Source organism: Ovis aries, chromosome 14, assembly GCF_016772045.2.
Source record: "Ovis aries strain OAR_USU_Benz2616 breed Rambouillet chromosome 14, ARS-UI_Ramb_v3.0, whole genome shotgun sequence".
NCBI classification, from domain to species: domain Eukaryota; kingdom Metazoa; phylum Chordata; class Mammalia; order Artiodactyla; family Bovidae; genus Ovis; species Ovis aries.
In genome coordinates, this window is record NC_056067.1 from 34426927 (window position 1) to 34454067 (window position 27141).

General features: G+C 56.6%; 2 protein-coding genes and 1 long non-coding RNA gene across 12 annotated transcripts in view; 1 reads left to right on the forward strand and 2 right to left on the reverse strand.

Moving 5' to 3' along the window:
* FHOD1 (formin homology 2 domain containing 1) lies at window positions 1-16296 on the reverse strand. 6 transcript variants are annotated; one of them, XM_027978064.2, is made up of 24 exons: window positions 16037-16296; window positions 8084-8190; window positions 7625-7689; window positions 7298-7365; window positions 7116-7221; window positions 6945-7039; window positions 6570-6681; window positions 6389-6483; window positions 6136-6279; window positions 5863-5996; window positions 5566-5781; window positions 5421-5444; window positions 4978-5031; window positions 4025-4140; window positions 3336-3937; window positions 2869-3024; window positions 2468-2650; window positions 2263-2382; window positions 2026-2187; window positions 1175-1365; window positions 895-1087; window positions 654-816; window positions 379-579; window positions 1-306 (listed from the first exon to the last, which is right to left on the reverse strand). In XM_027978064.2, the coding sequence occupies exons 1-24, from the start codon at window positions 16235-16237 to the stop codon at window positions 224-226; spliced, it is 3591 nt and encodes a 1196-aa protein (XP_027833865.2). In that variant the 5' UTR covers window positions 16238-16296; the 3' UTR covers window positions 1-223. The 6 variants fall into 6 exon arrangements, with proteins under 6 accessions (XP_027833865.2, XP_042087699.1, XP_060253980.1 ...); XM_042231765.1 differs by lacking the exon at window positions 16037-16296 and adding an exon at window positions 12270-14168; XM_060397997.1 differs by lacking the exon at window positions 16037-16296 and adding an exon at window positions 9716-11455.
* SLC9A5 (solute carrier family 9 member A5) overlaps window positions 13668-27141 on the forward strand; it is a 23072-nt gene continuing 9598 nt past the window's right edge. Inside the window, exons 1-12 of one of the 5 annotated variants that reach the window (XM_042231774.2) lie at window positions 13668-13785; window positions 21062-21364; window positions 22851-23014; window positions 23161-23239; window positions 23529-23706; window positions 24271-24491; window positions 24699-24901; window positions 25126-25215; window positions 25313-25383; window positions 26105-26234; window positions 26723-26811; window positions 26972-27098. In XM_042231774.2, coding sequence (XP_042087708.1) covers window position 13785; window positions 21062-21364; window positions 22851-23014; window positions 23161-23239; window positions 23529-23706; window positions 24271-24491; window positions 24699-24901; window positions 25126-25215; window positions 25313-25383; window positions 26105-26234; window positions 26723-26811; window positions 26972-27098 — 1656 coding nt within the window. In that variant the 5' untranslated portion in view covers window positions 13668-13784. Of the gene's footprint in view, window positions 13786-16525; window positions 18097-21061; window positions 21365-22850; window positions 23015-23160; window positions 23240-23528; window positions 23707-24270; window positions 24492-24698; window positions 24902-25125; window positions 25216-25312; window positions 25384-26104; window positions 26235-26722; window positions 26812-26971; window positions 27099-27141 lie in introns of those variants that run through there. The other 4 variants (XM_015100482.3, XM_060398001.1, XM_042231775.1 and 1 more) reach the window with 4 other exon arrangements.
* LOC121816494 (uncharacterized) overlaps window positions 21736-27141 on the reverse strand; it is a 19862-nt gene continuing 14456 nt past the window's right edge. The window contains exon 2 of the long non-coding RNA XR_006056122.2: window positions 21736-26536. This is a non-coding gene — a long non-coding RNA (uncharacterized LOC121816494). The remainder of the gene's footprint in view (window positions 26537-27141) is intronic.

A 27141-nucleotide genomic window follows, 5' to 3' on the forward strand; every position in this document is an offset into this window, starting at 1 on the left:
TTGGCTAGGAAAACTTTATTATGCTCCATGCATCCAGGGAGCTCACACATGCACACGCACACCCACACAGGCACACATAGCTAATACTGCTCACGGCACTGGCCACGGGCCCAGAGTGGCCCTAGAGTTCAGAAGAGGCCCAGAATTCTGCTTTGGTGCCTCCTCACTGTAGTCTCCTGCACTTCGGGCTGTGGCCCAGATAGGCGTTCTGGAGGCAGCACCTTCACACTTCCAGGCCAGGACCCTTGCTCAGTCCAAGTGCCTGTACCAGATCCTCTCCCAGCCCGCTCTTCAGCGTCCGTCTCACTGCAAGACAGAGCAGGGTTGGTGGGGCTTGATGGGGTTAAGGTGGGCAGCGGGCATGTGGGGAATACTCACAAGACTTGCGGTTGCCACGGGAACGCTTGCGTTCCCTAGCAGCTAAGGCACGGGGGCTGCTCTTGGTCACTGACTGCACCAGCAGGTCCATGATCTCATCTGAAGTGTCACTGGGTAAACTGGAGCCTGGAGGTTCTTCCAGGGGTACAGTGGAGGGCCCCACTGCTGTAGGCATGACTGGGGAGCTGCTCTGGACCATGCCTGTGGGAGCCAGGTAAAAAGGTCAGGCCAGAGTGGCCCCAAAGCCCACTGCCCCCAGCAGCCATTGGTCCTACCTCTGCTGCGACGGCCATGTGTGGCATCCTCAGGCTTGCTGGCCAGCAGACTCTTCATGGTGGCATGACTATCAGCATCACCTTCTCCCAGCCCACTGCTCACAGCCATAGGGACAGACGGCTTGCTGGGGGTTTCCCCAGCCACACCCGAGAACTTCTCTGTCTAGAGAGGGGAAAGGGGGTGAATGGAGTGTAGAAGAAAACCACGGCGGTGGCAGTCAAGACCGGAAGGCACACCCACCTCAGTGATCATACGTCCCCGGGTCTTGTTGCGCTCACGATACGTGGCCCGCTTCTGCTGCTGCTGCAGCACCCGGTCCCGGCAGGTCCGATATTCCAGTGCGAACTCCCGCAGCGTGTGGCAGAACTGCATGATGCGGACCTCACGGGCTGCCTCTGCCGTGTACCCCAGGTACAGCAGGAAGGCGTGGAACCTAGGTGGGTAGAATGGGGAGGAGGGCTGAGTCCTGCTTGGGGTCTGAGGGATGGTGGTGGCAGTCCCGCCTCTGCAGTGCCCCCACCTGTTGCAGACACGGCGGTGCACAATCCTCAGCATGGCAACACGGCGGGTACAGTGAGCCAGGAAGTGGGTGAGGCGGGCACGCAGGGCTGGAGCCAGCTCATGCTTGGCCAGGCTCCGTAGGCTGTCTTCAGCTGCCCGGCTCCGGCGTTCCAGCTGTCCCAGGTTCTCAGTCAGCTGCTCAAAGTCCACCTGGAAAAGCAGGGGGTAAATATGCAGTCCCCCTACAGAAAGACACTGCCTGAGGCTTCGTCTGTGCTGGGATGGTCAGCCTGGACCTTGAGCAAACAGCAGATCCAACCCCCGCCCTCCAAAAGCTCACAGTCTCGTGCAAGAGACCAGCAAGTCCGTGTGATACAGTAGGGAATAGAGGTTTCTTGGGATAGTGAAAGTGTTAGCTGCTCAGTCATGTCTAACTCTTTTTGACCCCGTGGACTGTAGCCCACCAGGCTCCTCTGTCCATGGAATTCTCCAGGCAAGACTACTGGAGTGGGTTGCTATTCCCTCCTCCAGGGGATCTTCCTGACCCAGGGGTCGAACCTGGGTCTCCTGCATTGCGGCCAAATTCTTTACCATCTGAGCCACCAGGGAAGCCCCTTCTTGGGATAAGTGGCAACTAAACAGACCCAAAACTGAGTCGGTGTAGGCAGGCCAAGAGAAGAGTGTTTCTGGCAGAGGACAGAGCCCACACGCAAGCCCAGAGCCTGAGCAAGCCCTGGCCCGGCAGCCCACTCGGAGGGAGGGAGAGGAACAGTGCCCCTCGCCATGGCCAGCCTTAGTCGGGCCTGTCGGGTGCTGACCTCGGTGCAGCGGGCCAGGGCAGGGATCTCTGAGCAGAGGGCAGGTGCTGACCTTGGCGCAGCGGGCCAGGGCGGGGATCTCCGAGTAGAGGTCAGAGGAGTCGGGCCGGGCCTGCAGCACCAGGGCGCAGAGGTGGTGCAGCAGGGGCTGGCGGCGCACCGTGTCCTTCACTTCCGACACCTTCTCCAGGTAGCTCAGCTCAAAGCCACTGCTCTGAAACGACCCGTCTGAGCCTGGGCCCAGGCGGCTCCAGAGTCCTGTCCTCACCCCCACAGGCTCTCAACTCACCTGGGAGCCATTGAGAAAGTTGCCCACAGCCAGCAGGGTGGCCAGGATGCAGCGGAATGTGGCATTTTGCACCAGTTGTTCCATGCCCACTTTCAGGTCGAACAGTGGCTCTGCGATTTCCTGGTAGGGGAGATCAGGGACTCAGACTACACAGTCACCATGCTCCCATGTCCCTACTGCCTGTCCCATCCCGTGACCCAAGTACCCGCTCCATGCTGTCATAATCCAGTTTGAAGGCCCAGAGCTGTAGGCGGGCAGCCAGGCCCCCGATGGAGGCGAGAGTCATCAGGAAATTCTCGGCTGGGCCCAAGGGTATGTCGGGATTGGCCAGCTGGGCCTCCTCGATCTTCTGCCGCTCCTCCTCTGTGGGCATCATGGTCAGTAGCTTCTGAGAATGCACCCACCGCCCCACAGAGGCCACTCAGTGCTGGCCTGAGGCCTTGGGTATTGACCTTGACTCCTCCCTAGGTCATCTGGGGCAGTCTCAGAGTCTGAAGACTGCTCTGCAGAAATGCCAAGCCCATGCCCACCACTGGAGGGGCAGGAAGTGGCCACCAACCAAAGGAGAGGGCCCAGCTCCCCACACCCCTCACTGTGTATCCCTACCTCGATGCCATCCTTGCTTACGGCAAACTCATCAAAGTTGAGCAGGGCGGCCTTGATCACGTGCACAGGAGGCAGTGTGGTTAGGCCAATGTTGATGGCATTGCTGCGCTTGGGGTCCAGCACTGTGGTCATTGTACGGCGGCCCTCACCAGCTTTCTTTGACATTGGGGGAAGGGCAGTATAAGACTGGGAAAGGGTCTAACTGGGGCAACAACCTAAGAGGGCACACCAAGGCCCCACTCTCAGTAGCCCAAATGGTGCAATTACCCCACAGCCAGGGCTGTGGGATGTGCAATGCCTTAGGATGGGCTTAGATGCTAGTTAGGGATGGGCTAAACCCTCACTGAAGGACCTCAGACAAGTCCCTCCTCCTTTCTTTGCCTTAGTTTCCCCCGCAGTTCAGACCTTTGAGCTCTGGCTCCCTCCCCTCTCCCCTGGGGTTACCCTGCAGATGAGGGTGTGCTTACCTTGGAAGGCAACACGTCCTTGGCTCGGGACTCAAACAGGTGTTCTAGCCGGGCTGTATCCACCGAGACAGGTTCTAGTGAGGCCCACAGGGTGGGGCTGGGCCCAAAGCGACTGCCAGAGCCTCCACGGACTCCAGCCAACTTTAGCTCCCGCCAGAAGAGTTTTACTGTTTTCCTCTTGGTGGGGAGGGCAGGGCCATCAGGTGCTGAGTGGGGAAGAGGGGCAGCAGGGGGTGGGGGTGGGGCTGGTGGGAAGGGGCTTTTGAGGGGTGGGGGAGGTGGAGGCGGAGGAGGTGAGAGGCTTCCAGACAGCAGGGGTGGTGGGGGCGGGATCCCTTTCTCCGCCTCCACAGGCTCCAGGTTTAGCATGTCCTGGTCTTCATCCTCCCCCAGATCTGAGAAGTCCAGGTCCCCAATGCAGAGCCTGGGTACACGGGCAGGGAGCTCCCACACAGGCTCAGCCTTAGGGCTTGGTGGGGCCAATGGCTCCCTGGGCTCTGGCTCAAGGCTCTGCTGGGCACGCAGCAGGATTCGGGGGGCAGCACTCTGGGGTGTCCTGGGTGCAGGGGTGGGTTCCTGAGAGTGCCTTGATTCTCGGGTGTCTAGACAAAGGGAAGCAGCTGTCAATGTCATGTCTTCTCTAGAGCAACAGGGCAACGTGGGTGGATACTGCCCACCCACCTACTCACCTGGACGCCCATCCATATCATCGGGCATGGCTCCAGCCAATGTTTCTGCCCGGCCCTGGGCCAGCGCAGCCTGCTTTTCTGTTTCTGCTGCTGCTACATTCTCCAGGAACCGGGCTCTGGGGGGAGGAACTTGTCAGTGAAGGTGTCTGACATACCCCTGCCCAGGGTGGTGAGCATGCCTTACTAGGTCCCTGGGCACTGCCTCTACTTGCAGGCACACACAGACACACAGGGAACAGTCCATGCGCTGAGCAGACCAGGACCTGCCCACGGCCAGTCCCCATTCAGTCTTCCACATTTGGGGAGGTCACTACCAACCCAGTACTCCTAGGTCAACAAATGGGAAAAGTTCTACATGACATCTAACTTGTAATCTTGCTGTTGTTCATGCTCACTGTTCTGATTCTAGACAAGGACCCTTAGAGCAGGGGAAGGGGCTAGCTGTCCCAGTGGCCACACTAGGCTGTCCCTCCCTTGGCAGCTTCCAAGAGCCATGACCAATGCCAGGAAAGGGGCCTGGTAAATGACAGGCACTCAGTTTATGCTGACATAATGAAGGTGATCCCATCTCTTTTGGCCCCTCCAGCCTCTGCTGGCACTCAAGTCTCTGTCCTGCCCTTAGACAGAGGTTGCTCCTCCACCTCTGCACAACGTAGCACCCTCGATCCCTCCCAGCACTAATGCTGGGCTGAGGATCCAGAATCGGCTCCAGGTTGGGAATTCACATCCTCATCACTGGTCAAAGCTGTTAAGGTGCCACAGTTAAAGCACAGGGACCTCTATGACCCCAGTGAGCTGTTTTCCAGTGCTTAGTCCTTGGGTATCTGAGGAGGCATAAGTCTGAGAGAGCCCCCCAGCTCTGGCTGCATCAGGCACATGGAACCCCCGCTGGGGGAAGCAATGCTGAAGCCCTGAGCACATGGCAGGCCTGGCAGGCTAGCCTCTGTACTTACTCCAGCCTGGCCTCCCCAGTAGGGACCTGGGGGACAGGTGGGCTCTCAGGGGCCCTGGTGGGGGGGGGATGAGAGGAAGAAATGGTAATTGTGGTGCCTGCTCCACCCCACAGCGCCCAGCTGCTCACACCCACACAGAGCTGGGCAGTGATATCAGGGGTCCCTTCCCAGTAACAATGGGAATAGGAGGGAGTGGGGTAGGCGTGATGCGGGGAAACTGGAAATGGAGAGGAGAGACGGACATGACGCAGGACAGGGTGCAGTAAAAGACAAACACAGCGAAATTAGAGAGTCACAGACAGTGACAGAGAAACTGAGACAGAAGGGGGTAGAGAGACAGATGACACTGACAATACAGGTGGAATGCCAGAAAGAGATGAAGAAAAGCCGCAGAAGGACGAGGTCCAGTCAGAGCCGAACCCCACCCCCCGGCAGTCACTTACCAAACAGGAGCAGTTTGGTGAAGTCTGGAAAGAAAGAGAAAGCACGCGTTTGGCAGAGAAGTTCGGGCAGAGGAGGCGGAGGGACGCAGAGAGGAGGGACAGTTGGAGAGAAGACTCCCGCGACAGCCTGTATCTCCCTACTTACTTGTAGACGCTCCTCTCACAGGAGCTGTCGGATGAGGGCGCCACGGAGATGGTCGGAAAGAGGCTCAAGGTGCTATGGAGGCCAGAGGCAGGGCCCACGGGGCTGGAGGCGGGGCTTGGAGGCGGGGCGGGGCCTACGGGGCTGGAGGTGGGGCTGGTCAGCAGGACCGGGCTGGTGGTGGAGGTGGAGACGACCGGAGAGGCGGGGCCTGTGGAGCTGGAGTTGTGGCCTGTCAGGAGGCGGGGCTACTCTTGGCTGATCCACCCCTCCCCAGGCGCCGAGGTAGCTTGTTCTTACCCAGGCTCCGGGGAGCGCACTTCTAGAGATCGACGGCTCCTCTTGCCCTCCTCTGAGGAAGGTTTTCGGCGGGTGGTGCGCCGCCCACCTGTGACGGCTTCTTCGAGGTCTCCATCCTCCAACCGCAGGGCGTTCTAGCAGAGTTGGGCCCAGAAGGGAGTGGCTGAGGCCCAAGTCGATGGAGTGGGGCCCTGGATAATGGCGGCCCCCTCTCTTTCCTCCCCTTCAGCCCCTCCTTCCCCTCCTCTCTCCGGCCCTGATGGCCCAGCCCACCTCGTAGAGTACAAGTTGGGCTCGCAGGTCGACGTCAGTGCCAGCCTTGCTCAAGTGGCGCTGGACCAGTGCTTCCATGCCCTGCTGCTCCAGTGCATCCGTCACGTCGTAGAAGGAGTCCTGGTCCGGGAGGGCTCCCAGAGTCTGGAGGGTGGGGATAGGAGGGCAAGGCTGAAGCTGATGCGGATCAGAGGACAAGAGACTGAGCGGCCCAGGGTGGCCCTGGGTTCCCCCTTGGCTCCCCACATCCCACCTTGTTGATGAGGGTGACAGTGTACACCAGCAGCTCGGGGTCAGCGCCGTTCTTCTCCTCCAGGATGGACACCAAATTGGCCCACGGAGGAGCACCTGCCACCCAGAAAGGGGAGAGGTCATGTGGGAACAAGTAGGAGAGAGGGTTCCCAGCGCTGGAGGAGGGAGGGACAGTCTCTGACCCGTGGTGCTGGCCACAGAGTTGACTGCACGGATGAACAGCGGTGCGTTGCTCTCAGAGTATTCCACGAACACCAGCAGCAGTTTCAGGGCTGTCTTCACCACCAAGCGGGACTGGGGGGAGGGGTCACCACGTGTGAGTGGGGCTGGGAACAGACCTGTGCTGGCTCCTGGTGGGGAGGGGAAAGGGCTCCGGGGGGCTGGACCCAGAGAGGACAGTCTAAGCAGAAAGAGCCATCTCTAGGACCAGGTGTTGAACTTCCTTTGAGGCTTAGAGGGGCCACAGACCCACTCCATTCCATCCCACTTTGCTGAGGAAACTAAGGGCCATAGAGGCAGTAGGAAAAGGGTGCGTGGCTGGGTGGAAAGCCACTTACCAGGCTGGCACACAGCGTGTACAGCCACTGCACGGTCTCAGTGTGGGCCACCACCCCCAGCATCCCATCCACAAACAGCATCAGCTGGCCTAGGGCTGGGGACACAGGGACAAGAAGAGGTCAGGAAGGGGTCACTGACGGCAGGGATCACGGGAGAGGGGTGGGGCTAACCTCGGAGGATGTAGCTCTGGTAGTTGTGGTCAGCAGCGGCGCCCACGCGGATCAGGCAACTCAGCCCCTCAGAGTGCACAAATTCAGGCACCAGGTCCTTGTCCTCCTGGGGGCACCAAGGGGAGTTTAGGGGGATGGGGCTGGGCCTGGATGCCCACCCCTGGCCCACCTCTGAGCCTCACCTGGAAGATCTGCTTTAGTGAGAAGAGGGAGCGGCGGAGCTCAGGGCCACTGGAGCCATACAACTTTTCTGCAAGGGGTAGGTGTGCATGGAAATCTCAAGGGGACACAACCACAACTCCCCGACTCTGGGCAGCACCTATCACAGTCTAGCAGCTGCCCTGGCCCTGGGAGAAGGGGTCAGGACAGGAATAGGAGGGGAAACATCCCGCCTCTCATCTGTCCTGTCCACTGTCCAGCACAGGCCTGAAAGAAACTGAGCCAACTGGGAAGCGGGGTGTATGAGGGGGGTATAATTGCTGGATATGCTGATATCCTCACACACTCACCTAAGATGGCATTGACCCTCACGGAGAGCTGGGTCCGCAGGATCAGAGTAGGCTTCCGCCCTTTGCTGGAATCAAGGAGCCCAGTGAGCAGTTCTCAGCCCTTTCCCTGAGGTCCCTCCATCCATGCCAAGGCAGCCAAAGACCTCCCCGCATGCCAACCCTGGCCCAGCTCCTTCCTCGCCAGCTGCTTTTCCGAGCCCAGGGGTTGTCCAGATAGGAGGGTTTGTGCAAATGCAGGCATCTCAGTTATGTGGGTGAGCCCCCACTCCCATCCCAGGCAGCAGGTAACACTGGCCAGGCCTTGGGATTCCCCTGGCATGGTTCCCCTGGGCAGCAGGAAGTGACCCACAGCCCTGGCTAGAGATCAGGTGTCTTTGCCGCTGACCCCTGAGCCAGCCCCTCCAGCATGGCAGCAAGGGTGGGAGCCAGCCTTGCCTTCCTGACCCCATCCGCTCTGACCTGATCTCTTCAAAGAAGCCCTCCAACATCTCCCGCTGCTCTTCCAGGGACAGCTCAGGGTCCAGGTAATATCCAGATGGAGACACTTGCAGGGCACAGTCCTCGAGCTGGGGGCAAAGGGACCAGCTGTCAGGGCTGGTGAAGAGGTGGCAGGGGTATGCATGGAGACCCCATGACCTCCTATATCCCCACCCAGGGTACTAGCAGAGGCCTGCACTGCAGCTACGCATTCCCTGAGCAGTCAGTTCTCTTGGGCCTACTAGGTGCAAAACCCATGCAAAGAGCTTTCTTGTGGCTCACACCTACCCCAACTTTTTAGGTTTCTGATTAGATAATGCTTTTTTGGGGCTGTGCCCATGCAGCTTGCAGAATCTTAGTTCCCTGATCAGAGTTTGAACTTGCACTCTCGGCAGTGAAAACGCAGAATCCTAACCACTGAACTACCAGGGAATTCTCAGATAATGCCTTTTTGCAAAGCCTTCTTGGACTCCTCTAGCCATTGCTATGTAAATCCCTCCAGCCCTTTTGTGGACCCTCCTCTGAGGCCTTCCACATGGCATCAGCACATCCTAGGCACTAGGATCCCTCCCCACTAACTGTCAGTACTCGAGTCCAGGCACCATGTCTGTCTTGTCCATATGACATCTGCAGAGCCTAGCACACATCTGGGGCACAGCAAATGCTCCCTAAATGGTTGTTGAGCTAATGCACGTGAATGAGGAAGGGGGATGGAGACAAGATAGGAGGAAGTTCCTGCCTTCAAGGAAGTTCACAGCTCTGTGTGGTGATAAGTTGCAGCCACAAGCATTCAAGTCCAAGGATAAAATGTTAAGAATGTTGGGAGAAAAAAAAAAAAGAATGCTGGGAGGTGCAAACCTAGCTCAGGGAGGGATGAGTGTCACTCCAAGTCAAGACAGTGAGAAGAAGGGCTCCCAGTCCCTCCAGGCCTGAGGGTCTTTGCTCTATCCCCAAACAGTCCCCACAGTTCAGTTCAGTTGCTCAGCTGATGCAAAGACTCAGACAGTCCTCATGGTCTTAGCTAAACCTCAAAGGCCTCCAAGAGGCCTACTGAGCACCAGATTTTAGGGTGTAACTCAGTCAGCCTACTGAGGGCTGCCCTGGTGGCTCAGATGATAAAGAATTCATCTGCTATACAGGAGACCTGGGTTCGATTCCTGGGTTGGGACGATTCCCTGGAGAAGGAGATAGCAACCCACTACAATATTCTTGCCTGGAGAATTCCATGGACAGAGGAGCCTGGCAGGCTACAGTCTATGGGGTGGCGAAGACTTGGACATGACTGAGCGACTAACACTTTCACTTTCACAGTCAGCCTGTAGTGGGTCCCTGGAACCTGAAGTGTAACAAGAAAGTACATGCTTCATCCATGAGTTCACTGCCCATGCCTCCCACCCACCTGAGCCTCTCCACACAATTACCACTGCGACTACTACCACCACTACCAGGCAGGATGCTTGGCCCCTTGAGAAATGCTGGTAGAGAAGCCTAGTGAGGTGACTCTGGATAGTCTGAGGGCAGCACCGTGCCTCTCGTCACCTCCTCCACAGCACCATGCCAGTGTGCAGGGCTCAGCTAAGTTCTCTTGACTTGAGAGGCCCAGGGAAAGCTCACCTCTGGAGAGGCAGGGCGTCTTCTGGTCTCCATCTTACTGGACAAGTCAACCTCAACATGTGCCCTGTTGTCCTGTCAGCCCTGCCCTTCTCTGGACCCAGCCCAAGGCTTCCAGCTGCCCTCGGTCCCATGGGGTTAAGGGAGTCCGGCTCCTGCCCCTGTCCTGCCTCCGCTGAGTATTCTTGCTCATGCCTGAGAGCCTGACCCGGCTCCTTCCTGGCAGTTCAGCCTGTAAGGCCCTTGGGTGACACCCCCCTTCCCTGGGTTCCTGCGTGGGACATGGGACATAGGACAAACACTCCAGCCTGTTCTGTCCCACTTCCTGCTTGGCTGCCTGCCCTCCCCTGGGCGGGCCTGGCCTCTCTCCCCTCCCTGGGAGCAGAGTCATCCTCTCCAGGGCCTACTGGGAATGGGCCCTGCTATAGAGAGGCAAGGCCCCAGGGCTGAGGTACTTTGTCTGGGGCCAGCTCAGCTGAGGGCAGTCCCACATTTCTCCTGATCCCTCTTCCCACACAGTGACTCAGCAGCCACCCTACTCCACCCCCAGCCAGGCACAGCCATATTTCCTTCCACTTTGGACTGGAAGACTCTGGGACCCCAAAGCCACAACCCCCGCTCAGAGATCCCTCAAATCACACACATGTAGAAGAGCTCATTCATTCAAATATTTATGAACCTGGCTGGTTTTACGTGCTCAGGACACACCAGGAAATAAGCTACTCCCTCTGCCTTCCCTGTCTTCCAACTCTGTTTGGGAGGTAGGCAGGTTTGACTCAGAAAAAGGTCACAAATAAATGCAGAAGCACAGCCTCGGGTGCTGAGAGGAGACTGTGAAGGTAAACACTGGAGGGATGAGCAGAGTATGCCTGGTAGCAGCTCACACAGCCAAGTATATGGTCAGGCAGGGTGTACACACACACACATACACGTGCTACTGGCTGTGCACAGGTGAGCACACCCACAGAACGCTCTCTTCCCCTCCTGCAGGCCCACATCCAGGATCTAATTCTGCGAGTTGAGAATGGCCCTTTCCTTTCAGAACCCCTGGGATGCCCACTTCCCTTTGGGGCAGGGTCCTGAAGACTGAATGCTCCAGCACCCTCAGCCTCATCAGATGAGCCCCTTTCTCTCTGTGATGGTAGCCATGGTTCTTCCAGCCACTTTGCCTGTCTTATCCTGCCTAGGCCCCAGTTCTTGGGGGGAGGTCCAGAGCCTCTAGGATGATTCCTGCCCCCCCGCCTCCACTTCTAGCTGTCTGTTCTGAGGAGATGGAGTTGGGGGCGGGATCAGGCAAGCTGCAAAGAGCAGAGACTTCCTGCCAGCTGGGTGCTGCTTGTCCCTCACAGCCCTGGCCCCTTCCTGGGGTCACCCTTCTGAGCGCCAACCCTCTGGGCCTTGTTTCTCGCACCCTGGGGCTGGGCCAGCCTGGAGGCAGCCCAAACTCTGGTCCCTGCTGACAGTGCTTGGGGTCAGCACAGGCCCATATCTCGGATTGCCTCCAGGCTCTTGCCTTCCTCATTTCTCTGATGTTTGCCTTGGGGTGGAGGCTCCCAGCTCTAGCTCATTTTTCTCTATTTATTTGCTTATTCTTACTGAGATGTTGATTTTACAATATTGTATAAGTTTCAGGTGTACAACGTAGTAATCCACAATTTGTAAAGATTATACTTGGGAATTCCTTGGTGGTCCAGTGGTTAGGACTCCAAGCTTTCACTACCAAGGGCCCCAGTTCAACCACTGGTCATCCCATAAGCCACGTGGTACAGCCAAAATTAAAAAAAAAAAAGATTTAGTTATTCTAAAATACTAGCTATATTCCCTGTGCTGTACTATCTATTCTTGCACATGCAAGCATGCATGCTCAGTCACTCAGTTATGTCTGACACTTTGCGACCCTATGGACTGTAGCCCGCCAAGCTCCTCAGTCCATGGGATTCTCCAGGCAAAAATACTAGAGTGGGTTGCCATGCCCTCCTCCAGGGGATCTTCCTGACTCAGGGATCAAACCCAGGTCTCCTGGATTACAGGCAGATTCTTTACCATCTGAGCCATTGAGGAAGCCTTTGTAACTTATTTTATATATAGCAGCTTATACCTCTTAATCTCCTACCTCTGTCTTGCCCATTTTTCTCTTCATTCCTTGGACTCAGGCTTTTCTGGCAGCTCAAACCAACTTGTCACATGTGGTTTTATATTCAGGGGCAAGCTTAGGGGACCATGGTGTCTACTCCCCAATATTTTTCATAACAGTATAATTGGGTGAGAATGCCAGGGGCAAGGAAGATGGAGAAAAATGAAGAATTACATGCTGAAGGATTCTTGTTTTAGGAAATAATTTAACTGTTTCTTCTCCTTTCCTAATACCCTGTGTTCTGACGTTTTCTATTTTAATTTGTTAATATGGTGTATCACATGATTGATTTGTGAAGAATTCTTGCATCCCTGGGGAAAAATCCACTTGATTGTGGTGCATGATCCTTTAACGTGTTGTTGGATTCTATTTGATAGCATTTTGTTGAGGATTTTAGCATCTATGTTCATCAGCAATACTGACCTGTAATTCTCTTTCCTCCCTTTTATCTTGGGTCTCCAATTGGACTTTGGCTTCCTGAATGAGATGACATGAACGGGCCTTGAGGGTGGGAGCCTGCATTTGTTATGCCTTCTCTGTGCCACATACTGGGCTGCCTGGTGCCTTGATTCTCCTGATAATCCTTCTATAGGTGAGGAAACCAAGGCTCAGAAATTCTGTGAATTTGCCCCAGGTTGCACAATCAGGAATGGGACCAGGGCTCCCTGAACTGATCTTGGGTTCATGGACTTTGGAAATGCTCCAGGGAATCCTGGGCGGGAGGTGGAGTGAGGGCTGGGGCCTGTGGGGTTGCCAAGGGCTGGAGAATGCCCCTCAGCTTTCTGAACTGTGCAAATACCCCAAACTGGTCCTCCCAGTTCCGGCAAGGGAACACGAATGAACACACGCACATCATACCTGCTGGGGTAACAGAGCCAACTTCTGTCAGGACCAAGTTCATGGGGTCTCTTACCAGGCTGCAGCCCAGAATGAACAGCAAATTGGACATGCTGGCCCCAGGGAAAGCTTGGGGGAGACCATGACTCATGCTCACATCACATCTTCTACAGTCTCCCAAAGAGATCTCCAAAGGGCTCAGCTGATCACCAGAGGACCCCATCTTATTAAGAATCCTCTGGGACCCTGCCACATGGTCCCTGTCCCAGAAGGTCAGGTTCACACTTTAGCCCCTTTGCCACAGCTCTTCCTGAGGGGTAAACTGAGGCTGGAGTAGGGAGGGGCAAGGTCAGGAAACAAGTACACCTGCTCCCCTGCAATGTTTAGCCACAGCTGGGAAAACAAAGTTGCTGGGAATGAACAGATTTCTAGGGTCATCTCTGCTGCTAGGAATGGGGGCTCCTTTGGCCTTTGCATCAGGGTCAGAGCAGTATCCAGGTCCCTCTGCCTGGAGCCCAGGGAGAAGGAAGTCTGTGCCATCCCAGATGTGGCAGGGCCTTGGGATATCAGGGAGGGGCTCCGGAGGCAGGCCCAGAAGGGCAAAGGGTAGCAAGGAGGGTGGGACTGGGCAGCTTTGGGTAAAGAAGATGAGGCAGGACCAGAGGGCTAGGTTCTCCTTTAGGGCAGGGGCCCCTGTCTCCAGACAGATCCCCTGAGTTCCCCTGGGGACACTACACATGACCCAAGGCACTGCCCGGACACACCCCCACCCTCCACCTCCCAAGGGCCAGGAGATGAGTCAGAGGCTGTGGCCAGGAGCTTCCTCCTAGACTGGGAGGAAATGAGCAAGGCCTTCTCAGACCTGAAAACTGAACATTTAAAAAAGAAGCCCTCGTTGGGGAACTCTATAGGCTAGCCACAGCCCAATGGGGTGTGTGGGGTGGAGCCCCAGAGAGAAAGTGGGTTGGGCCTCTGTACTTTCCCAGGGATTGGGCAGGGTCTGCAGGGTTGAAGGGGGTCAGTGCCCAGAGTTGGGGGGATGGGGGCAGAGGTCACTTGGCTGTGAACTGTTCTGCTGGACAACTGTGCAAAGGATGAAGCAGTAAGCCTCTTATTTTTGCTCTACAGCCTGGGATGGGGAGGTCTGGGTTTGGGGGCCACCTCTCCCCTCTAGAGAGCTGTGGAAGCAGGCCTGAGTCATGTCTGTCCCCCTGGGGCAGCACTTCCAGGACTAGCGGAGGGACCAGTTGTTGACAGTTCCTACAAGGAGGAGCCCTGCTCTCTGATGTCCCTGCCCCTACCCTATTCTCAGCCCTTCTTCCTCTGGCCTTCTATTCTGGGGCTGTGGTCACAGTTTATATTTGGCATATACACATCACAGTGCATCTGACCATTCCTGGCAGAGATGCCAGCCCCAGGGAGTCCTGGCCCCAGGCACAGTGGTAACCCAGTGTCCCGGCCCCTATCCTGCCTGTGGGGGATATGGCAGTCCTCAGGTAGACCAGGTGGGAAATCATGAAAGTGGGGAGATCAGAAAGGACTGAGGTGGGGGTTACTTAACATATTATCCTGGTGCTTCCTTCCCAGGTGGAGCAGTGGTAAAAGAATCCACCTGCCAATGCAGGATACACAAGAGATGAGGGTTTGATCCCAGGGTCAGGAAGATCCCCTAGAGTACGAAAACGGCAACCTGTTTTAGTATTCCTGCCTAGAAAATGCCATGGACAGAGGAGCCTGGCAAGCTACAATCCAAGAGGTCGCAAAGAGCTGGACACAAGTGAGCACACACACACAACATATTAATCCCAGTTCTCAGCTAGGGAGCAGAAAACAGAGGGCAGAGCACCTGGTGAGGCGGTGGTGGTGATGGGTCCCTAAATGAGAGGGAGAGGTAAGGGGTAATGCTGATCCTCCCAAACTCACCCCTGATTGGAGAAGGGGTGTTAGGGCTAAGCTGTGTCCTCCAGGGGCGGGGGGTGGGAGGAATACTATGTTCCCTGTCGTGCTCCAGGCTTATTTCAGTACTAGGAGTTCCAGGAGTCTGGAGGCAGGAACCTGGCCTCAGTTCAGCACCCCCCTCTCCCCAGCGCCCATTCTGAATGGGAGGTGGCTTCTGGCTGGAGGTGCCTCTTTTAGGTCCACTTCGGTATGCTCCTTTGAACAGGGCAGAACAAGGAGGGGTCACATCAAAAGTCTGGAGAGGGCAATGCCCTGCTATCTTCAATCCTTGTCCTTGAAGCCTGAGCTCCGCTCAGACACGCGCCACTCCCCAAGCCAAGTCTCAGCGCTTCTCCCGCCCGCGCTCAGAGGCGGGGCAGACCCGCAGAGCTAGGAATGCAGGCTGGGGGCCTGGCGCCTGGGGCACATTCCAGGGGAGACCCCAGGCCCGGGGGCAAGTTTGCGCAACTCGGCGCCCAGCTAAGCCTGGGAGCAAGGGAGGACACTTCCACCAAATCTCGCTTCACCACTTGGTGCCGACTGGCTGGCGAGGCACCCCGGGAGGTGGTGGTGTGCCTCCCAGAGTCCTGGCCCGGAAACCGAGTGCGCCGGAAAGGGCTGCCTGCGGGGGGCTGAGCGCGGCGAGCAGGAGGGGAGGTAGGGCGGGCCATTTGCAAAAGGGCCTCTCCCGGCACCGTGCACGAGTAGGCTCTGGGGTGCAGGCAAACTAGGGCAGGCCGATGGTTTAAAATTAGCCCGGCTCGCTACTTCCCTTCCAGCCCCCGGCCGGCGGCTGCTGCGGAGATGGTGGGGGCGGTGACTTAAAGGGCTTTTCTACCAGTGCAGCCTCCCGCGCTCAGGATGTCCCGGGCCAGGCCGCTTCCAGGGAACTCCCCTCACCCCGTGGTCTCACCTCCGCCGGCACTCCCTAGCGGGGCCTCACCCGGCACGGACCACACTCAATCCCGCAGGACCCAATCCTGCGTCAAGACACCTCTGGTGGCCCGCCCCGGGCCCGCCCCTCCTTGTGGTCCCGCCCCCACCTCACCTAAAGCAGGTGAAAGCTGGTCCATCCTCAGTTGCGTCTTCTAGGACCGCTACCACCCAAACGCCCACGCTACCCCCATGCAGAGCAGGCGGGCAGGGAGCGGACCCTGAGCGCCTCCCCAGGTGGGCCTCATTTCGAAGGGCAGCCTGGGTGCCGCAGAGTACAAGCTTTCATCTTCTTCAGTTTCCCTCAACTCGAAAGGCGTTTCCCACCGGCCGGGCAACCTGTACCTTGGGTGCCCAGCCTAAAACCTTCCCGGAGGAGCGCACCCGCTTGCTTCAGCCTCTCCTTGAGAGGCTCCCGAAAGCTTTCATAGAGCCGACCCTGAACCATCAGTAGCCCCCAATCTTTCTCCGGCTCCCCTCACCTTGAGCGGCGCCCCCAGCAGGCGGTGCAGGGCGGGGATCTGCGCGCCCAGGGGCAGCGCCCCGTCCAGGGTGCAAGTGGGGGCCCGGCGCGGCTCCGGGAAGTTGGCACATGCGAAAGGGTCGGTGTCCTCTAGGTACTGCACCCGTACGGTCACCAGTGATACAGGTTCCCCGTCCCCGCGGTCTTCCTCGCCCGCCATGGCTCCACCACTGGCTGCCTCCGGGCGGGTCCGGGCCGCGCCGCCGCTTCTACTCAACTAGTTCGCTATCTAGGCGGGGCCGGCAGGACGCCGAGGGAGAGGGGCGGGGCCAGACGGAGGCGGGGCCGAGGAAGGGGGTGGAGCCAATACTAGTCTCTGGACGCGCGGGGTCGGGGGCAGTACTGCGGTTGGTGGAGCTTGCAGCCAGTCACTCAGAGGGCGTGATCGTGGTCCCGTTAGTTCACAGGCTAGTCCCGGGAAAACCCGAGCTCGCGCGTCCCCCCACCCACTGCGAGAACGCGCAGAGCGTCGAGAGGCTTTCTTTGGGCTTGGGGGCGGTGAGGCTGTGCTCTCTTGAGAGACAGCTAGGGCAAGATGCGGTGGAAGTTTCTTCAAATCGTGGCCCGCCAGGTCCGCCTAGGTTTAGGGACCAGAAGGTCCTGATTTCTTTCAGCTGAGGTATGAAGTGGATGGGCGTCCTTCATTTGGAGGAAGCAGGGAGATGGGTCCCTTTCAGTTTGGATCAAGAAGTGAAAATAGATTACACTCAATTCAAAGGAGGAGGTGGGATGATTTACCCCTAGTTGGAGAAGAAAGAGGGACGGATGCTCTTAATTCTGGGAAAAGGATAGAATGACTCAGTTTGGCCGCGAGGTAGAACACGTTACCCTCAATTTAGGGGAAGAACAGGGATGGGTTGTACTTCAGTGAAAAGGGGAAACGGTCCTTTTCAGTTTAGGGCAGGATAAGCCGAATGCCTCCTCAGGTTTAGGAAAAAGGTTGAGTGAATTCTTTTTAGTTTGAAGGGAATGGATAGGTTGGGGTTTTCGTAGTTTAGGGAAGAGATACGTTCTCTTCATTGTCTCATGGAAAGGGTGAGAAGGGTAGACTAGTTAAGAGGAAAGGGAGGCCGGTTGCCCCTCGATTTGGTGAATGAAGAGGAGGAGAGTCCTCCTCAGCCTGAGATGAACTCGGTCCAATCTGGGCCTTGGGGTTTCTGGGGACGATGGGGACAGTTGTCCCTCACAGCTTTCTAAAAGGGCCTAGTGCGCGTGCGCAGCTCTGGTCTGAGAGCGGGGCCCACAGGGGTCTCAGGCTCCCGAGGGCTGAGCTGAAGGCGACGGCGCACTGCCCCCTGCAGTCTGCACGGGGCAGCGCCGGGGTCCGCGGCCTCTGTACCCGGGGCCGGCTGCCAGTCGCCGACCGCACTCTCGGTGGCGGGGCCGCCTTCCTCTCGCCTATATCTCGCCACCCGGAAGACCCTCGTCACTCCCACGACTGGCTGTCGCCGCCGGCGGGTGGGACCCGGCGGTGCCCCTTGGGGACTGTGGCCGCTCACAGCTCTGAATACGGATCGGGGGAGGTTTGGGGAGGGTTTGAGGGAACGGGCTTGAAAGACTAGGTTGCAAAGCTTGTGGGGGAGGGATGCATTGGGGGATTTCCAGAGTCGATACTGGTTTAGAGCGGAGGGGCAGGCGTCCGGACTACGGACGCCCGGGACAGGGTCTCGGAGTCTGGACCTGGGTTGGGGGGTATCCGAGCCGGGATTGGGGGGAGCGGACCCCACGTGCCTGTGACGCGGGGGAGGCCGGTAGGCGGCGGCGGCGGCGGCGACACGGGGCCGGCGGCCGTGCGGTGCCTGGAGGGGTGCTAGGCAGGCGGCAGGATGCTGCGCGCCGCACTGCCGCTGCTCGGGCTGCCCCTGGCGGGGGCAGGAGCAACCGAAGAGCCCACCCAGGAGCCAGGGTCGCCGGGTGAGCCTCCCCCAGGGTTGGCGCTCTTCCGCTGGCAGTGGCACGAGGTGGAGGCGCCCTACTTGGTAGCCCTCTGGATCCTGGTGGCCAGCCTGGCTAAAATCGGTGAGTGCGTGTGTGCGTGCGTCAGGGCGGGCGGCGGGCAGCGGACCCGCCCCCAACCCCTAGTCCCCAGATCCGGGCCGGATTTTTGCAGAGTGCCCCGACTTTAGGTTCCGATTCCGCAAATCCGGGCTCTCACCTTGTTTCTGCGCCTCCTCTTGTGGATCCCCCTCCTCCCCTTCTCGCGTGGGAGCCCTGAGGATTTGCCTTCTCAGAGGGCCGCCCCAGCGCTCTCCGACCCCATCCCTAGCTTACTTTGCCCTCTCTTTCCCCTCTTCTCCTTGCAGTCAGCTCTTTGGTCTGGGCTCCCCTCCACCAATCCCCAGCCCCTGTCAGCAGTCTGGGCGTGTGGGACATTGAGGGGATTCTCTGGCAAACCCTAGCATCCTGGTCCCGAGGAAGCAGCCTTCCCTGGAGGCCACCTCCAAATGTCCATTCTCTTGGGAGGCCAAAATGCCACTTTTCCTCTATCCCCCTCTATCCCCTAAAGATGTCCCCTTCTTGTGCCCAGCTGTGTCTCCCCCCTTCCAATTCAAGTCTACCTCTTCCCACCTCAGGGTATGGGAAACTTCCATTTATTGGGCCTTACTATGTGCTGCCTGCCCTAGAGGCTTTCACACATCCAATTTCCCTCAGTCTGCACAGTACTGAGGGCTGTGCTTCAGACTCCTTTTCGTGAGTAGAGCTGCTTTTCCTTGCCTCTGCCCCTTCCTCCCCACTTTTGAGCAGCCAGTGGTCCCTCCTCCCACCAGAGACCCTCCTCCCTCTCCCTGTTGTGCAGACTGCGCTGTGGGGGTGACTAATTATAGCTGAGCCGTTGCTACTCACTCCCCATCTAAGCTGGCACAGCCTGTACTCCCAGTCTCACCAGTACAGTCTTCACATAGGAATCGCACCGTCTAGAGTTTGCCCCCTTCTTCCCCCAGGGACACAGTTGGGAGTAGGGGTTGGGCAGGAACAGAGGAGCTCTCCACTCTGCTGTGGCAGCCCATTAATAATGGAAAATGGGTCTTGAAATGCCTTCAAGGAGCCTAGTTCTGTAAGAGAACAGGCTTTTGTGAAGGGTTTTGGATTGCAGTGCTGGGATTAATGCATGCTCTGGAGATAAGGATGGAATAAGGTCCCTGAAGGAGAGGAAAGGGGGACCAAAGGTAGGGCTGAGTGTGGGAAGAGCTGTAGCTGAGCTCACCTTAGGGCCTGGCAGCAATGAGAGCAAGGTGGGAGGAGCCTCAGATCTGGGAACCAAAATTGGGTCTGCTGAGAAGTCTGCCAGGTGGAGAGTTCCTGTCTTATTTAGGGTTTGCAGCAATGGCTGTAGTTTCCCCCATAAATCATAGTTCTTTTTCTAGCTTGGATGACATCTCCTATGGAGGTTGAAGAGGTTGAAGAGAGCCTTTTTCTCATCAACAACAACAACAACAAAATCCTTGGGATTAGGGGTGGGGAGAGATAGGTAGAATGTTCAGAAATACCTTCCCCCAGCTTCATTGCTAGGATTTTTTTTTTTTTCCCTTTTATTCCCTACCAAATATTTAGGTAGATCCCACCACAGGCCAGGCACTGTCCTAGGCTCTCTGGGTACAGCTTCCAAAGGGCACTGTCTTAGCATTGCATCTCATACAGCTTAACACCAAGATGTCCTTCACTACCCACCACTCCGAGGATTGTCTGGGGAGAGCAGCTCACCTGGCCTAGGGCCCAATCGAAAGCCCAAAGAGTATATGATGAGGCAAAGGTAGGAGTGGCAACAGTGCTAGAAAATCATTCCATACCTCCTCTTCTTTCCAAGGGTCAGATATGTTATTACTTTCCCCCAGAATCATACTGAATTAACATTTGTTGAGATCCTATTATGTGTCTAACATTCTGCTAGGCACATTCACACTATATCATTTTTATCCTCACCCTGTGAAAGTTATTTTTCCCCATATTACAGGAGAAGAAATTGAAGTTCAGGAATTTAAATAATTTGCTTGAGATCACACAATTAGGATAGGATGGACCCACAAGAAGAACTAGAGGTCTAACTGCTAAATGTATTGCTTTTAAAACTACTGAGCCCTTAGTGAGCCTACATAATGAAAGAGCACACAGGGCTAGGAGATCTGCTGTACTCCTAGGAGGTATAATATGCATTATGGTCTAGGGCAGGACACAATAATAGAATAAAAGGTAACATTTATAGAGCACTTACTACAAAGCGCTAGGCTAACTGCTTTTGAGCAGATTGTCTTACTTAAACCTTGCAACAATCCTATGAGATCAGTACTGTCTTTGTTCTCATTTTACTGATGAAAAAACTGCAAGTCAAAAAGGGACTAGGACTTCCCTGACTGTCCCGTGTTAAGACTCCGAGCTCCTTGTGTCAGGGGCCTGGATTCCATCCATGGTCAGGAAACTAGATCCCCTCATGCTGCAACTGGAGATTTTGCATATTGCAACTAACACCCGGCCCAACAATTTAAAAAAAAAGTGAAGATATTTGCTTCAAAGTCACAGAACTGGTAAATGAAAGAGCTAGACTTTGAACCCAGGAAGACTGACTCCACAGGCCCTGATTTTTACAACTATGTTATGCATAAAAATGTACCTAATATTTGCTGAGGTTCAAATAATGACAATGGATAAGGGAGAGCAGAAAAAGGTGAGGTCCTTTGAGGATGACAGTAGAGAGGATGGGGTATTTTCGGAAGTGGAAAAAGTAAGCAGAGACCTAGGTTACCATGACAGGAGCACTAAGAAATAGACAACTGTGGCTGCAGTGGAGAGTTTGGAGCTCTGGAGGCTGGAGATTCTAGCAGTCCTGAATTTCTTCTTCCTCCAGGATTGGGGGTCCTGACCTTGAATAAATATCTGACTGGAAGGCTATAGGCCAGTGCATGTGTGTGTGTGCGCATGCGTGCGCGTGTGTGCATGCGCACGTGCTTCATAAATTGATGATACCTCCCACCCTATTCTTGTGTTGTAGTGTTTCACTTGTCTCGGAAGGTGACGTCTCTGGTCCCCGAGAGCTGTCTGCTGATTTTGCTGGGACTGGCACTGGGGGGCATTGTCTTGGCTGTGGCCAAGAAAGCGGAGTACCAGCTGGAGCCAGGCACCTTCTTCCTCTTCTTGTTGCCTCCTATTGTGCTGGACTCAGGCTATTTCATGCCCAGCCGGCTGTTCTTTGACAATTTGGGTGCCATCCTCACCTATGCCGTGGTGGGCACACTCTGGAATGCCTTCACAACAGGTGCTGCCCTCTGGGGCCTACAGCAGGCTGGACTTGTGGGTGAGTGACTCTAAGATGTGGACCAGCCATGGGGGTCTTTGCCAGACTCTTTGCCCAGCTCCCTTCTCCTCCAGCTCTGAAGATCCTATGTTGACGAGAGCCATACCCTGAGACCTCCATCTTAGGTCCTTCCCAACTGGGCAGTGCTCCAGATTGGCCTGCAGCCTTCATTTAGGTCCCTGCCAGATGAGTCTGGGCTTCTGCAGATGACAGCTGAGTAGGGGCCTGGCTCCCAGCTGTGCATGGCCTGCCAAGGCTGGGAAGCCTGCATTGCCACCCTGCTTCCTCCTGCCCTCTGCTACCACACTGCCACTTGCCAGCCTGGCTCCCCTGAGGCACAGCTCAACATCCCTTTGAGGGCTCTGCCCAGGTCACATCAGGGTGGTTTTCTGTTTTTATTATTTTAATAAATACATATCATATGTCTGCAGAATGCAAGACACTACACTAGGTATTCTCTTTGCTCATCCCACTGGCTCTTGATATCAACCTTGCTGGGGGTATCATTTATCCCATTTAATGGACAAGGAAATAGAGGCCCTTAAACTCATTTGATATCAGGTCCAAGGTTAGCAGGAGAAGGTCATTTTACTGAGCTCTTTGCCTTCAGGAGGCCCTGTTCTGCTCCCTTCTTTCTCATTTTCTGGGCCCCAAACCCACTCAACCCTGAAAGTTGATAATTCAGACTTCTTCCCAGGGGCAAGGGGAGGTTTGCAATTTCCACTCAGGTCTCCAACCTGGTTTTCCTATGGGGTCAGTGAACTCTTTGGGGGCAGGAAGGGAGGGGAGGACATCAGACCATAATCATAGTAATCCCGGTAATAGGTAATAACTACTGAGTGCTTACTATGTATTAGGCACTGGTTAAGTAAGGAACTTTCTGAGGTAGACACTATTATTCTCAGTATGTAGAAGTGGAAACTGAGGTTCAGAGAGATTGCATAGGATGTTCGAGTCCCACCAGTGGTGGGTGCTTGTCATACCATATTCAGCCCTCGTGGATGGATAGCCCCTCCCCCTCCCACTGAGAATTGTGCATGTTGCCTTCCTTAGGCTGAGAACTATGATGTGGAAGAAGGCACTCTTTTGTTCTCCTAATAAAGCCAGTCAGCAGCCTATTTCCACCTGATGGTGGTTATTATTGCTGTTGCTACGTTTTTTCTTGTCAGTGCCATCTTAGCTCTCCAGGTTACACAGAGTTTTGTTGCCATTTCACTGGTTGATTTCTGCAGCAGTCTTGTCAGGCAGGCATATGAGGAGGTATGGCTTATGAGAAGTCAGGTGGCAGTGAGAGTGCCAGTGTCATAGAGCGGGTAAGTGGCAAAGACAGTCCTTAGGCTCAGGACCTAAGGTCTCCTGACCTGCAGGCTGATGCACTCTTCACTGTCCCAAGTCCTCTCGGGGCACCCTTGTTTCAACAGTCTGAGCCTGTTGCTGGGGCTGCTGTAGGCAATTCAGTACCTCACCGTCTGCTGTCCCTCGAAAGCCCCCAGAGTGCAGGCTGGCTTGCTGGACTTCCTGCTGTTCGGGAGCCTCATCTCAGCAGTGGATCCTGTGGCTGTGCTGGCTGTCTTTGAGGAGGTGCACGTCAACGAGACCCTCTTTATCATCGTCTTTGGCGAGTCCCTGCTCAACGATGCAGTCACCGTGGTGAGAGTGCACAGTGGGCTGCTGTTGCTCGACCCCACGCTGCCATGCTTTTGACCAGGCTCACACCCTTCTCCAGATCCCCTGGGGGAGAAATCCGGTCTCCGCCTTGCCCCATCATCACTCCTGATGCACCACTTCTCACTCAGGTGCTGTACAAGGTCTGCAACTCTTTTGTGGAGATGGGCTCTGCCAACGTGCGGGCCACTGACTACCTGAAGGGAGTCGGTCAGTATCTCCCCCCTCTCGGCGGGCACTGGAGGCTGCCTCCCTCGGGTTGCTGAGCCCCTCCCCCACTGCGTCTGGACAGAGGATGCTGCTGGGGTGCCTCATCCCTCCCTTCCCTCCTCCACGGAGAAACAGGGCCCTGAGAACCCGAGAAGGAGGGGCTTTCCTGCACTCCTGACCCCTGGGGAGCATGGTGGGCATCCTCCTCCACTCCCCGCCAGGCAGCAGTCTTGTTGGCCCGGGAGGGGTCCCGGCCAGGGGTCGTGCTGACAACCCACTCCTCCCCCAGCCTCCTTGTTTGTGGTCAGTCTGGGCGGGGCAGCCGTGGGCTTAGTCTTTGCCTTCCTCCTGGCCCTGACCACACGCTTCACCAAGCGGGTCCGCATCATCGAGCCGCTGCTGGTCTTCCTCCTCGCCTATGCAGCCTACCTTACCGCTGAAATGGCCTCGCTCTCTGCCATTCTTGCGTGAGTCCTGGGGGTGCTGAGCACGCAGGCAGCTGGGAGGGGGCACTGGAGATGGTTGCCCTTCACACAGACAGAAGGACCTTGAGGAGTCCATAGGTTTCCCCAAGTGGGAGCTTCAAATTTCCCAGGGGAGACTTTTAACCTCAGGGGACATTACAGGACCCGCTTCTAGAACTGTCCTGGGCCCCCAGAACCCAATTTTCCCTTGCCCAGAGTGTTCTCTTGAGTGTGCGCTGAGCCACACGTGGACGTTGAGGCCTGGTGCCATGGCTCTGGTGGCTATAGAACTCTGAAAGTCGCTTCAGGCAGTCTGTGCCAGTCAGATCATGTTTTCCCTGCCTTCCCCTCCAGAAAGGTTAGGGTTAGAGCAGGAAGCCTGGCGATTCCGATCCTTTTAGCCCAGGATTACCCCTACCAGCCTGGGACAGGCTCCATGCCTCACTGTGCTTTGGCTCTGAGTCTGACATCCTGTGACGGGCATCCTCTCCTGTGCATGCTCAGACCCCAGAGGCTGTGCTTCCTGCGGCCCCTCCTCATCATCCTGACTCTCCATTCCTCTCCCAGGGTGACTATGTGTGGCCTGGGCTGTAAGAAGTATGTGGAGGCCAACATCTCCCATAAGTCCCGCACAGCTGTCAAGTACACCATGAAGACTCTAGCCAGCTGCGCGGAGACCGTCATCTTCATGCTGCTCGGCATCTCGGCCGTGGACTCTTCCAAGTGGGCCTGGGACTCTGGGCTGGTGCTGGGCACCCTCTTCTTCATCCTGTTCTTCCGAGCCCTCGGTATAGCCGGCACCCTCTGCTTTCCTACCCCCCCTGCTCCTGTCCCCCACCCCAGCTCATCTCGCCCTCTGAGTCCACATCCTTGTCCTCCCTGTGTTGCTCAGCCCTCCCAGCCCTTCAGACCTGAGCCCTGATACTGGGTGCCAGCTGCAGCCAGTGCCTTCCACTCCCAACACCCTGCTCCCACTGGCCTCCCTCCCGCTGTAGGCGTAGTCCTGCAGACGTGGGTGCTGAATCAGTTCCGGCTGGTCCCTCTGGACAAGATTGACCAGGTGGTGATGTCCTATGGGGGCCTGCGGGGGGCTGTGGCCTTCGCTCTCGTCATCCTCCTGGACAGGACCAAGGTCCCTGCCAAGGACTACTTTGTAGCCACCACGATTGTGGTGGTCTTCTTCACAGTCATCGTGCAGGTGGGAGCACCCAGGAAGCCAGATGGGGAGAGGGTCTGGCAGGCCCTGGGGAGGCCTGGAGCCTATGGGAGAGGGGCTCCTTTTCCTGTTGGGGGCTGCAGGGGCTTGACTTCCCAGACTTTGAGAGCAGTTAGGTGGAGATATGGAAGCTGAAGCCTAACCGTGGGGAGAGAAAGGCGGCAGAGAACTGGCCAGGGCAGGGCTCACCAGCTGCCTGTCCATAGGGCCTGACCATCAAGCCACTGGTCAAGTGGCTGAAGGTGAAGAGGAGTGAGCATCACAAACCCACCCTGAACCAGGAGCTGCATGAGCACGTGGGTACCAGAACCCCATGCCCCCACCTGTCCCTCTCTCCCTTCTCCTATTCTGAGCAGAGTCCTGATCCGGTCCCCCTACCCACCCCCCTTCTAGACTTTTGACCACATTCTGGCTGCAGTGGAGGACGTTGTGGGGCACCATGGCTATCACTACTGGAGGGACAGGTGAGGGAGCTGCACCCAGGCTCCTTCAGCAGCAGCACCCCTCCCCCACCAGCCAGGGCAGCATGGGGGACATACCACACTTCTGAGAAGGGACGCAGCCAGGCACAGGCTGGGTGACCTGTCCCTGAAGCCCCCCGCAGGTCCCCATAGGACAGGCAGTGCTGGTGTCCCCGTACTCTCAGGATAAGATAAGCTTCCCCAGTGAGGCCTGCCTGGCCCTGCCCTGCGTGGTCTGGCATCTCCAGACTCCAGCCATCTTGTGGTCCACTGTGACTTTGACTCTCCACCTGCCAATGAAACGAACCCTGTTTTAGAAACTCAGGACCCACCATGCTCCCCCTGCCCTGGCCAACAGGACCTTTGCACATGTTGTTCTTTCTACTAGAACATTCCCTCCCCTCCATCTTGCCTCCTTAACCCCTCTGTTCATCCTTCAGATATTACCACAGGCATCATGTCCTTAGGGAGGCTTCCCTGACTAGGACAAATCCCCATCAGACTCTATAATATCCTTGTAGTTCCTATCATGGTTGTGACTTTATAGTTACATGTCATAACTTCGTCAGTGTCAGGTGCTGTCAGTTCCGTAAGGGCAGGGAGCAGCTTCCAGATTCTCCCTGACCAATGCCCACACCAAGAGATGTGGGCCCCGCACTGGCGGTGCCCCGGCCCTGTCTGAGGAAGGGCCAGCACTCAGGATGGGGCCTGGCATCCTCTGTAGGTGGGAGCAGTTTGATAAGAAGTACCTGAGTCAACTGTTGATGCGGCGCTCAGCCTACCGCATCCGGGACCAGATCTGGGATGTGTATTACAGACTCAACATCCGGGACGCCATCAGCTTTGTGGATCAGGTGGGCCAGCAGACAATGGACAATGGGCGGGTGGCCAGCAGGGCAAGGCAGGAAGTGGTGACAAGCAGGCAGGCAGGCCCTGAGCAGGGAGTTGGGAATTCCCAGTAGACTCCATGGACTTGTGAAGTGGCAGCTACAGGAATGAGCCCGGCCTGATGCTGACATTTAGAGTCTAGTGGGCAGTGCAGAAAGGTGGGAGACAGCTGGACTCTGGCATCAGCAGACGTGGCTCAGATTCTTATCATCTCAGGCTTGTGACCTTGGGTAAGTCATTTATCCTCTCTGAGCTTCGGTTTCCTCAACTGTAAGAAAGCGACAGTAAGAGTACCTCTGTCACAGAGTTTTGTAGGTGCAGTATAAAAAAGCACCTAGCGTAGTCCCTGGAATATCGAGAGCAAAGTGTGTTAACTGGTGTTATTCCTTTTGTTCCGCTCTGTCTGCACCACCTTCATCTGACTGCCATCTGACCTGTGACATGGCCCCTGCAGGGAGGCCACGTCTTGTCCTCCTCTGGGCTCACTCTGCCCTCCATGCCCAGCCGCAATTCTGTGGCAGAGACCTCCGTCACCAACCTGCTGTAAGTCCTGGAGCCCCCTCCCGCTTCCCCACGCTCCTTCCTACTGGGCCCTCTGTCTGAATCCCTTCTGGGCAAGATCTGTGAGCCCCTCTGCTTCTGCCCTTTCCCTGGTCCGCGCCCCCCAGCCCCTCCCCAGCACACATGTTCCCACCGCCCGCAGGAGGGAGAGTGGCAGTGGAGCGTGTCTGGATCTGCAGGTGATTGACACGGTGCGCAGTGGCCGGGACCGGGAGGACACGGCAATGCACCACCTGCTCTGCGGAGGCCTCTACAAGCCGCGCCGCAGGGTGAGAGCAGGCAGGGCCTCTGAGTCCTGAGGGGGAGTGAGGT

What these genes read in the sequence shown, in the direction of transcription:
- FHOD1 (XM_027978064.2), bottom strand. Translation starts at nt 16,237, where the DNA reads ATGGCGGGCGAGGAAGACCGCGGGGACGGGGAACCTGTATCACTGGTG. An exon ending in CTCTGTGGCCAGCACCACGG is followed by an intron (nt 6,484 to 6,569) that starts GTCAGAGACTGT and finishes TCTGGGTGGCAG; the next exon opens with GTGCTCCTCCGTGGGCCAAT. An exon ending in CCCAACTTGTACTCTACGAG is followed by an intron (nt 5,997 to 6,135) that starts GTGGGCTGGGCC and finishes CAACTCTGCTAG; the next exon opens with AACGCCCTGCGGTTGGAGGA.